Source organism: Stegostoma tigrinum, chromosome 2, assembly GCF_030684315.1.
Source record: "Stegostoma tigrinum isolate sSteTig4 chromosome 2, sSteTig4.hap1, whole genome shotgun sequence".
NCBI classification, from domain to species: Eukaryota; Metazoa; Chordata; class Chondrichthyes; order Orectolobiformes; family Stegostomatidae; genus Stegostoma; species Stegostoma tigrinum.
The window spans coordinates 152,046,563-152,058,964 of NC_081355.1; the positions used below are offsets into that span (position 1 = coordinate 152,046,563).

The following is a 12,402-nucleotide window of genomic DNA, read 5'->3' on the forward strand; positions in this document are numbered from 1 at the left end:
TCGTTTGAAGACGTGAATCAAGTGAGGTTGACAGTGCACTGTATTTGTCAGATTAGGGTCAACATCCTGATTGGCTTGGGGGGCTCGCCTCGTGCTTGACGATGCTCAACACAAACTGGAGCAAAAGCAAGTTGCTATTTTTGGTCCCTCGACACCCCCGAAAGCTTCTGGGAAATTCAGTGCACACACCCTTTGTAAACGCGCTGCCAGTTAAAAATGCCCGATTAAACACAGCACATGTGATCAAAGGGGTTGGAATGAAGTCACCAGCAAAATAAATCCGTTGGACTTGAACCTGGTGTCATGTGATTTCTGACACTGGCAGGATCAGCAGGGGTACTGGGCACGCCTGTCTCCACATACATATGGGCAGCATTTGGGGCATGTCAGCAGGCATCGTCTTTATTAAAAAAAGATTGGTGATTGAATGCCTCTTTTGTTCCCCTCTCAGCACGGCCATACTTTTCTTCACCGTTGTATGGGTCGTTGGGTAGGACCATAGTTCACGCTGGGTGGACGGGTAGTGGCCGGCGCTGATTTGGAACAGATAAGTACGAGTGGCGAGTAGACAAGGGAGTGTGAGTTGGCGCTGGAAGGTGCGGATCAAGGTGCCCACCTGCATTTCATCCAGCTGGCGGCAAAGTTACTGGAGAAACAAAGTGAGACTTCCAACGAGGCCGGCTCACCAAATCTCCGACATCGTGAGCACCTCGAACCCGACCAGGTGGACCGTCTCCTGCGCCGTGACCCGCAACGAAATTTGTGGGCAGACTGGCGTTTCGAAATGGGCGCCGGTCTGACTGACTCAAGCCATTTCCCAGTACGGGTCATTAAAAATCCGGCCGTATACATCGCATCCGTAGGGCTGTGTGCCACCATATATCACACATAGGGTGAGGTGTCATGGTGAAGTGTGAAACATCATTAAACACCTTCCCTCTTTGGCAGTGCCATAAAGGACAACGCCAACACAGAAGGCCATACATCTCCATGCGGCCACAAATGCTCAATGTAAACGCATAGTGCAATGTGCCACCCTATGATCCATGGTTGTGGGGGGGGGGGGGGGGGGGGTTTCTACACGGTCGATTGATGAGATTAAGCATCCCTCGAAGAGGTTGTGCGTCGCAGTATGAGGTTAAGTGTCACTGTACGAGGTAAGGATGATCTTCAGGAGGGCGCTCCCGTGTCCGGAGGTCAGAAACAGTGAGACGCAGAAGAAAACACGAGAGAAAGAGCCTCACTCTTTGAAGACGCCACTAGCCTAAAGAACTAAAAGCAGCCTGGGTGGGGGGGTGCGAGCGGCCTGGGCTCCAGGGGGGCAGGGTGGGAAACGCCACAGGCTTTGGGCGAGAGAAGACAGGTCAAAATCCCGATGTACAGGTCAAGGCGAGTTCTCCACAGCAGTTTGGCGGGGGTGGGGGTGGGGGGTTCATCAGAGTCGGCAAAGATCGGTGATTATCTGCCTCGGCATTGTGAAAGCATTCAGCCCTTCCCATCCAAGCGTGCGACGCCCAACAGAAGTCTTCAGAGAAGGAACAAGCATGCCTTTGTTTTCTACATCCGTGAGAAGAATGGGTTTGGCGGTGGGGGGGGGGAGGGTGGCGGTGAGGCAGGGGTTGGCTTTGTAGACGAAAAGATGGCCAGCAAATGCAACACCTTTCGCCATTTTGAAGGGGCGGCGCTGTCCATACGACGGGGGTTGGGGTGGGCGGGGGGGGGGGTGGTCTGAATTCTTTCGAAGGTTCTAATGTTGATGAGGGAGGGCGGAGGAGGCTTCTGGCGATGATGGGTGGTGGTGGTCGCGGGGGGGGGGGGGGTGGGGGTTTACCACTTGGCCCCAGTGGACGGTTCATGTGGCCAAAATCTCCGCGTTGACACTGGACATCCGGATTTGCGAGCTGCTCTTGCTCAGAACGGACAGCTGAGTCCCGCCGTTCGCCCCGCTGCTGGCCAGCGACGGGTGACGGTGCTTGAGATCAACAGAAAAGTACCTGTTGACCTTCCAGCTCCTCCATTTCCTCTTGATCTCCGACTGTACCTTTGGGAAGAAACTTAAAAATGTCATTTGAATGTACCCAGCTGCATCAGAACTGAAGGGATCAAACACATTCACACAGAAATCAAAAGAGAATCTTTAAAGCTTTTCAGGAAAGTAGAAGAATAAAGCAGCTTACCTCCCCATTCAGGAAACAATACAGTACTGCTACAACAAGTCCCTGCAAGGAATAAACAAGTCACATCCAGAATTAGTACACTGCAAGGAAGCATTGCCATTTCAAGCCTCAGAGATTGCTCTCTCAGAGAGAGAGAGAGGGAGAGAGAAACAGGGAGAGATGGCCAGCACTCTCGGCTGGAACGGGGCCTGAACCCCGCGTTGCTGGGGCCGCTCTGCGCCGTAAACCGGCCATCCAGCCAGCTGAACTAACCGACACCTGAAGGCAATTGGGTCAGGCTTCCTTCCTCAAAGTGAGGGAATAGTTCATGAATTGCTTTGATTTATTGCCGTCACATGTCCCCAGATACAGTGAAAAGTCTTGTTTTGTCCGTTGACCAGACAAATCAGACCTTACACAGGCCCATCAGGGTAACAGGACAGAATGCAGAATGTAGAGTTGCAGCTAGAAAGGAGGTGCAGAGAAATGTCAACTGTAATGTATGAGAGGTCCATGCATTAGTCTGGTAACAGCTGGGAAGAAGCTGTTCTTGAATCTGTTGGCTTGTGTTTTCAGACTGTTGTATCTTCTGCCCAATGGAAGGGGTTGGACGAGAGTACAGCTGGGGTGGGGAGGGGTCTGTGATAACGTGGGCTACTTTCCCGAGGCAGCAGGGAGTATAAGCCCGGTGCTTGAGTGACAAAGTGCCAAGGTCACTGGATTAACCAACCAGAACCCCAGCTCAAGTCCTGGGGATTTCCATTCATTTCTGACCATGGCAGACTGCTAAAGCAGTATTCAGTTCAAAACTGCAGCTAGCCCTGTGACAACCACTTGAATTCAAATCCGCCTAGGTCCCTTTAGGGAAGGAAACTGCCGTCCTTACCTGGCCTGGCCTCCACGTAACTCCAGACCCACTGCAATGTGGTGGACTCGCAGCTGCTTTTGGAAAGGCCTCATTCAATCACAGCAAAGTCAAAAAAGAATGAAACCGGGTGGGCAACACAGCACTCGAGCTAGGCCACATCAAACCCAGCCTTGTCACTCCTGCCGAGTGCTCCCGGGAGTGTTACAGCCTCGAGGAGGCCCTTTGGCCCATCACGTCTATGCTGACACAAATCCCACTTTCCAGCACTAGGCCCATACACTTCAATGTTAAGGTACTTCAAGTGCTCATCCAAATACTTTTCTAAAGGTTGTGAGGTTTCCTGTCTCAACTCCCCGCCCAGGCAGTGCATTAGAGATTCTTCAAATCCCTCTGATCCTCCTGCCCTTCCTTCACATTATGTCCCTTGTTACTGACTCTTTGACTAAGGTGGTAAGCTTAGAGGGAATGTTGCTGGGAATCCTCAACATTGACTGTGAACTCCATGAAGTCTTATGACATCCGATCAAACATGGGCAAGGAAATGTCCTGCTAATTACCACGCACTGTCCTCCCTCAGCTGAGGGATCAGTCCTCCTCCATGTTGAACAACACTTGGAGGAAGCACTGGGGGTGAAGAGGGCGTAGAATGTACTCTGGGTGGGATGGTAATGTCTACCACCAGGGGTGGCTCAGCAGGCCAAATGTAGGCATGTTGGCTTAGGCCAGAGGTTGGAGATGATCTGATTGAATGGCAGAACAGACTCAAGGGACTGGATGGCCTGCTCCTGGTCCTATGTTCCCCTACATTGATAGAGACTCCAGGGATACTTAGGAGAAAGAGGTGAGGTGGCATGGCGGCTCAGTGGTTAGCACTGCTGTCTCACAAAGCTGTGGGTTGAAGGTGGTGTTGGTCGGTGGGGGGGGGTGTTGGTGGGAGGTGCTGTTGGTCGGTGGGGGTGGGTGTTGGGTGGGAGGTCGTGTTGGTCGGTGGGGGTGGGTGCTGTGGGTGGGAGGTGGTGTTGGTCGGTGGGGGTGGGTGTTGGTGGGAGGTGGTGTTGGTCGGTGGGGGTTGGTGTGGGTGGGAGGTGGTGTTGGTCGTGGGGGGGGGTGTTGGTGGGAGGTGGTGTTGGTCGGTGGGGGGGGTGTTGGTGGGAGGTGGTGTTGGTCGGTGGGGGGGGGGTGTTGGTGGGAGGTGCTGTTGGTCGGTCGGGGGGGGTGTTGGTGGGAGGTGCTGTTGGTCGGTGGGGGTGGGTGCTGTGGGTTGGAGGTGGTGTTGGTCGGTGGGTGGGGGGTGTTGGTGGGAGGTGCTGTTGGTCGGTCGGGGGGAGGTGTTGGTGGGAGGTGCTGTTGGTCGGTGGGGGGGGGTGTTGGTGGGAGGTGCTGTTGGTGGGGGTGGGTGCTGTGGGTTGGAGGTGGTGTTGGTCGGTGGGGGGGGGGTGTTGGTGGGAGGTGCTGTTGGTCGGTCGGGGGGAGGTGTTGGTGGGAGGTGCTGTTGGTCGGTGGGGGGGGGTGTTGGTGGGAGGTGCTGTTGGTCGGTGGGGGTGGGTGCTGTGGGTTGGAGGTGGTGTTGGTCGGTGGGGGGGGGTGTTGGTGGGAGGTGCTGTTGGTTGGTGGGGGTGGGTGCTGTGGGTTGGAGGTGCTGTTGGTCGGTGGAAGTTGTTCGTGGTGGTCATGTGATGAAATCTCCAGCATAAGTGACCAATCACAGTTGACAAGGGGCATGTCAACAACTGATCTCCTCCTCCCATCATTTCACAGCAGCACCTTTCAGGAATAAGTTAGGAGCAGGTGAATTAGGAGCATGAGTAGGCCATTCGGCCCCTCAAGTCAGCTCAGTCATTCACGAGGATGCAAGGCTGATCTAATTAGGCCATGGTGCCACTGGCCTATTGTAACCTTCACCAAGCCGCTCCCCCCCAGCCCCTACCCACCCCCTGCCGGAATCTACTTGTTCAGAATCTATTGGCCTCTACCTTGAAGCTATGTAACGACTATCCTTCCTGTACTGACTGTAATAAGGTTAGCCCCAGGTGGACCTCATAGAATACGAGTTCCCTGATTGGGGCTGTTAACCTGTTCCAATCAGGGAGCCCTGGCTGACGGATAGAAACAGGCATGTCAGGGGCTCTGTTCACTCTGAGAGCTGACTCTGTGTGACTCTGTGGAGTTACTTCACTCACACGCTTTTTCAGGAAGGAAGTTTAAAAGACTCATGATTCCCCTGTGGGAGAAAGCCTTCAACACTTGTGGGATACAACAAGTATCTGCTGTATTCTGCTCCTTTCTGCAATCTCTCACCACTTACATACTATGCTTGTTTAGAAACTCCTGTCAATATGGACAACCTCACACCTTCCCATGTTAGATTCCAACCTCTACATCTAACCAAAGCGTTGGCCATCTGCTTTGGAAATTTATTTGCCCTCGGTTTAATGCCAACTTCAGAATCAAGAGGACCAGTTGACATTCATTGATGTTCTAGTTGATAATGAGAGGCCCTGGAGTTTAAGTTAATCAGTGGAAGTACCAGGAAATAGGCTCGCTGACTTGGAATGCAATACCTAACAGTGTAAAGAAAGCAATTTCAACTTTGGCCTTGAGGAACAGGTTCAGCCACGGTCATACTGAATGGCAAAGCCAGCTCGAAAGGCAGAATGGCCTGCTCCTGCTCATGTAACTTTCAAAAAAGAGCTGGGTCTATATTTGAATGGATGGAACTATCAGGGATAGAGCAGACAGCAGGACTCGATACTTATGATGTGAAGGGGTATGGGGCTAGCATGGGAAAACGACTTTGAGGTGGACAACCAGTTATGAGCTAGAATGGTGGAGCAGGTTCAATGGGCTGAATGGCCTGCCTCTGCTCTCATGCTCTTTGTCCCTCCCTCATTGAATACCAAGTGGCAGCGCAAGCTCAAGGAACCTGGATGCCAGAATTTGAATTCAATAACAAAGAGAAAATCTGGGCTTGAGAGTCATGGAATCATACAACATAGAAATAGACCCTCGGGTCCAACCAGTCCATGTGTGACGGAAACCCAAACTAAACTAGCCCCACTGTAAGCCATGAAACCATGAAAGCTGCACCAGCAAAGATATGCAAATCGTAACCAGGAGGATTGTGCATCTCTAGAAGCCTTGATTTTGGGCTTTTCCATGGGCTCATTGCAGAGGGGTTGCCCACTGCTCGGACACAGCGACAGCTTAGGATTGCAGATGGGGTTGGCAAGGGTTGGGTTCTGACCCACTGTGGGACCATGTACCTCTCTGCCACTCAACGCTCAGCAATTTGACAGTGCCCTGGCCAAGTTACCTGGAAGGATCCTAATCCCAGCTCAAACACCAGCCGTTCCCTGGTATTAACATCCTCTGGGTAAAAGGCAAAGACTGTGTAGTGGATCCCAAACAGCGGAATCAAGAGCAGAGTTGATCGGGCCAGTCTCCTGGGGGTGAAGTGATCGGGTGGGAATGGGGGAGGTGAAAAGAGACAACAGCCATTAACACGGGTGAGCTCAAGATTTACAAACTGAATTCAAGATTACTTCTTTAACACATACAATATGAACCGGAAGAAACTAACATTTCAAATTCTGTCGCACTTTCAGCTCAAAACAGAAATTGGATGGGCAGCTAAAATGATGCACTTCCTGCAGCAACGCTACCTCCTCAGATTCTTGTGTGTAAGAGTGAGGGGTTAATATCGTTAGGGCTTACCAATTAGGACCGGGATTGACCCCTTAAGACTGCTTACGCAGTCAGAAAAGATCGTAAGCTGATCCGAATGCTGAAGATCACAGCCGTTCAGGCAGCCTCTGTGGTAAAAGCAAAGGCAAAAGTTTTGGGTCTTGATGACTCTTCGTCAGCTCTGATGAAAAGTCATCTAGACTCGAAACGTTAGCTTTTTCTCTCTCCAAGGAAGCTGCCTGATCGGCTGTGATTTCCAGCATTTTTTTATTTCAGTACAGATTCCAACATCAGCGATAATTTGCTCCTTCATTAAACTGACCTGTGACCAATTTCCTGATTCTCCCCGTGTTATAGAGTCACACAGCCACATGGCACGGAAACATGCCCTTCGGTCCAAACAGTCCACACCCACAAAGGTCCCAAACTAAACTTGAACCACCTGTCTGCTCTTGGACCCTGTCCCTCATCATTTATTTATCTAAGTGCCTTTTAAACATTGTACTTATAGCCACATCCACCACTTCCTCAGGAAATTCATTCCTGACCTGAACCACCCTCTGCATAAAAAATGTTGCGCCTGATATCTTCTTTACATCTCTCTCCTCTCACCTTATAAAATGTGTGCCCTAATCTTGAAATCCCCATCCTAGGGAAATGATAATGACCGCTAACACTACCAATCTCCTCATTCTTCAACAAGGGGAGGCAATGGCGTAGCGGCATTATCTCGAGACTATTAATCTAGAGACCCGCGTAATGTCCTAGCGACGCATCATGGCAGATGGTGGAATTCGAATTCAATAATAGAAAGAAAATCTTGAATTAAGAATCCAATGGCAGCCATGAATCCAGTACAAATTGTTGGAAAAGCCCATCTGGTTCATTAATGAACTTCCGGGAAGGAAATTGGCTGTCCTCACCTGGTCTGGACTACTTGTGACCCCCAACAACATGGTTTTCTCTCAACTGCCTTGGGCAATTAGGGATGGCCAATACATACCTGTTGTAACAAAAATCCAGAACGTACCCAGTGATAAATCATCCACAGCAATGAGCCCACCCACCCCCAGGGTGGAGATTTCCAAAGCTTATGCAAATCTTTCAAGGAAGAATACTCCCTCATTCCTCTGCACAATGCCAATCCTGATTTTGTGAGTCTCCGTGTCTTCCATCCCTCAGCCACGGTGAAGCGATATTTCAGTGCCCACTGTTTCAAGCCTTCTTAAGAATACTATGGGTTTCAATGAGATCAGGTCTCATTGATCATGAGATCATTCATTGGATAAACATATGGATGATAATGGAATAGTGTCGGTTAGATGGGCTTCAGATTTTGTTTCACAGGTCGGTGCAACGTCGAGGGCCGAAGGGCCTATACTGCGCTGTTATATTCTATGTTCTATGTTCTATGTTCTATGTTCCATGTCTCTGTCTCCTGACTCTGGAGCGGACTGCCTGGATTTACTCCAGTTATCCACATTAAACATCTGACATGCTCTGAATCAGTTTATGGAAACTTTTTAACCCTCTCCTTTCAGCTCAGGAAGCCATTCCAAAGTATGGAGACCAAAACTGCACACAATGCTCAATTTGCAGCCTCACCAAAGCCCTATACATTTGTAACATGACTTCTTGAGCTGTGGGTTTTTCCACTTCCTGATATGTAAGATTTCACAGATATGAATGGGGTGCTGCAGTTGTCAAACCATGCAAAACAGCACAGATACAGAACAAATAAAAACCGAAAGAACTGCAGATGCTGTGAATCAGGAACAGAAAATCCCGAAAAGCTCAGCAGGGCTGGCAGCATCGGTGAAGGAAAACAGAGTTAACGGTTTCAGGTCCGGTGACCCTTCCCCAGATGATGACCAGATGTCCCAGTCTGACTTCGTCCCATTTGGCCCATAACCCTCTAAACCCTTCCTACTGACTCTATGACTCTCTCAAACTATAACATACCAAGGATCTGAAAGAGATGTTTTCTCTGAGGAAGGGTCACTAGACCTGAAACTCTGTTTTTTTTTCCTTCACAGACGCTGCCGGACCTGCTGAGCTTTCCCAGCAACTTTGTTTTTGTGTCTGAAAGAGACCATTCGGCCCATCAATTTCATGCCAGCCCGTTTGAAGGACAATCTAATTAGTCCCAGTGTTGCTATTCTTTCTTTATTTCCCTGGAATCATTTTTTTCCTCAGTCAAGAATTTACCTCATTCTATTTTGGAGGCTATGCTTACATTCATCACCCTGTCAACAAGTCCATTCCAAATTTCAATAATTGGTAAGAAAATTTTTCTACTGGCTCTTTTACCGTTCGCTTTCAACATGAGTCATTTGAAAATCATCTCTGCCAGAAAGCATTTCTCATTGCTTTTAAACTCCATTTTACTCCATTTTAACTGCTCAATCTCTCTTCATAAGACAAACCTCTCATCTCAGGAATTAGTCCAGTGACTGTACTGATTGTAATGAGGTCAGCCAGGTGGAGCTCATAGAATATGACTGGGGGTGTTAATCAGGGACCCCTGGCTGACAGGTATAAACAGGAATGTCAGGGGGTTCTGCTCGCTCTGAGAGCTGGCCCTGAGGGAGCTGGGTCAGCATCAGGGACTGTCCATGTGTAAATAAAGGGGAGGCTTAGTGAAGGAACACCAGCCTCTGTGGAGTTATTTCATTGATGCACCTTCAAACTGACTCCAATGCACTACCTCCCTCCTCAAGGGGACCAAAACTGTACACAGTTATTATCAATATGGCATGTGTGCTTTCGCGACTTTGCCTGCATGATGCAAACTCCTGGAATTCCACCATTACCCAATGAGACCTGGTGCCATACAGTCGGTTCTGATATAACGCAATAGTTCTTGTGTGATCTTGTGTTCCAGGAAAATCACTCAAGATCCGTGCCATTTAAACTAAACGAGGCTGGGATCACATTGGAGGTGGGGAAAGTTCACGTTTTACGGATAGCGGTCCAAATTCTCCAAACGCATCAAAGCCGACTCGTGTTGAAGAAACGTGCACTATGGCAGAAACGGACTGTACAGGGCTGATTGAGATGTCGGGCGGTCACTTTGCAAACTGAGGTGCTGAACAGGGGACGTGCTAAAGATAAAACAGATAAGGAGAACGGACCAACACTGGAGCACAGCATCTGTCGGAAAGACATTTTGCATTCAATTGTCCTCAAGCGCAGCGGGGGGGAGGGGGGAGGAATTGGTATAGTTGGCCATGGGTTATGTGATCGTGGTAACTGGATCGTAAGCCAGAGCCCAGACTGATACTTTAGAATGGGGGTTCAAAGTAGGTCAACCGTGATCTTACTGAATGGCTGAGAAGGGCTGAGTGGCCTGCTTCCGTTCCTTGTTGGTATTTTGGGGGGGTTCACAGACCACCGGTGACATTTGAACAAGATCTGGGGTTGAAGGCTAGTCTTGGTGATGGTGGCCATCCATTGTTTTAAAAACCCATTTGCTTCACCCATGTCCTTTCAGGAAGGGGGCTGTCTACACTGGGTCTGGTCTGCATGTGACCAGGTATAGGCAATCTGGATGGGTGCTGAAATAACAGTCAACATTCCTGTAGCGCCGCTGACACAGAATAACATCCCAGGGGATTCGCGGGGATCCCATAGGGATACTGTCATCTTTGGAATCAAAGGGAACAAGGGGAGATCTTCAAAGCAGAAGAGATGACTGAGTAGCCCTGAAGTTTGAACTGGGTTTTGTAGGGGTGACCTCAAGGACACAAGGCCCCACAAAAGCTTGTTGAGGCTGGAGCATTTGAAAACCTCACAACTCAGATGCGCAGGGCTTAAATGGCTCAGTGGTTAGCACCGCAGCCTCACAGTGCTAGGGACCCACCTCGGGCGACTGTCTGTGAGGTGTTTGCACATTCTCCCCATGTCTGCGTGGGTTTCCTCTGGGTGCTCCGGTTTCCTCCCACAGTCCAAAGATGTGCTGACTAGGTGGATTGGCCATGCTAAATTGCCCGTAGTGTTCAGGGGTGTGTGGGTTATAGGGGGATGGGTCTGGGTGGGATGCGTCAAGGGGCGGTATGGGCTTGTTGGTTCGAAGGGCCTGTTTCCACACTGTAGGGAATCTAATCTAAACGAAGCTGCCAAAGGTTCCAAAAGCCAAGTTATGATGCAGAGTAGGCACAGTAGATAAAATGGCTGATTAGGCTCGAGGGGCTGAATGGCCTATTCCTGTTGCCTAGGTAGTCAGAGAAAAATGAATTATCCCTTCACCTCCTGCAGAATGAGAAAAGTACACTGAAAATAGCTGCTGTCTCACCTTCAGCAGCAACAGACCCCATTGAGAGGCCCACTTGAGAATATGCAAAAAAAAGAGCAGAGGCGCTCCACTTATGAACTTGTAATATTATAGAGCTAATGTAGGATGGCATGGCAGCCTAATGGTTAGCACAGCTGCCTCACAGAGCCAGGAGCCTAGATTCAATTCTAGCCTCAGGCAACGGTGTGGAGCTCACAAGTTCTCCCTGTGTCTGTGTGGGTTTCCTCCTACAGTTGAAAGATTTTGCAGGTTAGGGTGGATTGGCCAGGCTCACTTTCCCATAGTATCCAGGGATGTGCAGCTTAGGGTGGATTGGCCAGGCTCACTTTCCCAAAGTATCCAGGGATGTGCAGCTTAGGGTGGATTGGCCAGGCTCACTTTCCCAAAGTATCCAGGGATGTGCAGCTTAGGGTGGATTGGCCAGGCTCACTTTCCCATAGTATCCAGGGATGTGCAGCTTAGGGTGGATTAGCCAGGCTCACTTTCCCATAGTATCCAGGGATGTGCAGCTTAGGGTGGATTAGCCATGGGAAATGCATGACTAGGGGCTGGGTCTGGGTGAGATGATCTTCAGAGGGTTGGTGTGGACTCAATGGGCTGAATGGCCTGCTTCCACACTGTAGGAATTCTAAGATCACTCATGCCAAGGGGATCCCACACTTTCAAATATTGAAATATTTCCTTAAGATGTGTAGGTTTTATAAGTGAAGCCTGGCCATTGTAGGAAGGCACATGTGGCTGAGGAGATCATTTCTGCCCAGGACGTTGGATAAAATTGCAAGTGGCCAGAAATCCCACCCATTTCAATAATGCCCTTATGTGTTATCCTTACATTGTCCAGTCTACATTTAACTCCAGACCCACAACAACCTAATTTGACCTTAACTGCCCTCTGAAACGGTCCAGCCAATCATCTGGTGCAGGGGCAACTCGGGATGGACAATAAATATGGGATGCCTGCATACCATGGAGGAGTACAGTGATAGATGGCTTGTACGCATGTGTCTTACTAAAGGGGTTAAAGGCAGATAGATGATGGTTCACAATGGTTCATATTTCAAGAACATTTACGCAGAGGGTGGTGGGTGCCTGGAACGCGTTGCCAGCGGAGGTGGTAGACACAGACAAGTTAGCGTCTTTGAAGATGTATCTGGACAGGTACATGGATGGGTGGGGAGCAAAGGGATACAGACCCTGAGAAAATAGATGACAGGTTTAGACAGAGGATCTGCACGGTGGCTCAGTGGTTAGCACTGCAGCCTCACAGCGCCAGGGACCCAGGTTTGATTCCAGCCTCAGGCAACTCTCTGTGTGAGTTTGCACCTTCTTCCTGTGTCTGTGTGGGTTTCCTCCGGGTGCTCCGGTTTCCTCCCACAGTCCAAAGATGTGCAGGCTAGGTG

General features: G+C 49.9%; 1 protein-coding gene across 6 annotated transcripts in view; it reads right to left on the bottom strand.

Moving 5' to 3' along the window:
* Positions 1 to 1,845: 1,845 nt before the first annotated feature.
* The window catches only part of LOC125462947 (pituitary adenylate cyclase-activating polypeptide type I receptor-like), a 211,882-nt gene continuing 201,325 nt past the window's right edge, over positions 1,846 to 12,402 (bottom strand). For 5 of the 6 annotated variants that reach the window (XM_059640288.1, XM_059640307.1, XM_059640301.1 and 2 more), the window contains 3 exons: positions 6,338 to 6,467; positions 2,178 to 2,219; positions 1,846 to 2,041 (listed from right to left, as the gene is read on the bottom strand). In XM_059640288.1, coding sequence (XP_059496271.1) covers positions 1,853 to 2,041; positions 2,178 to 2,219; positions 6,338 to 6,467 — 361 coding nt within the window. In that variant the 3' untranslated portion in view covers positions 1,846 to 1,852. Of the gene's footprint in view, positions 2,055 to 2,177; positions 2,220 to 6,337; positions 6,468 to 12,402 lie in introns of all 6 variants that reach the window. The other variant, XM_059640303.1, reaches the window with a different exon arrangement.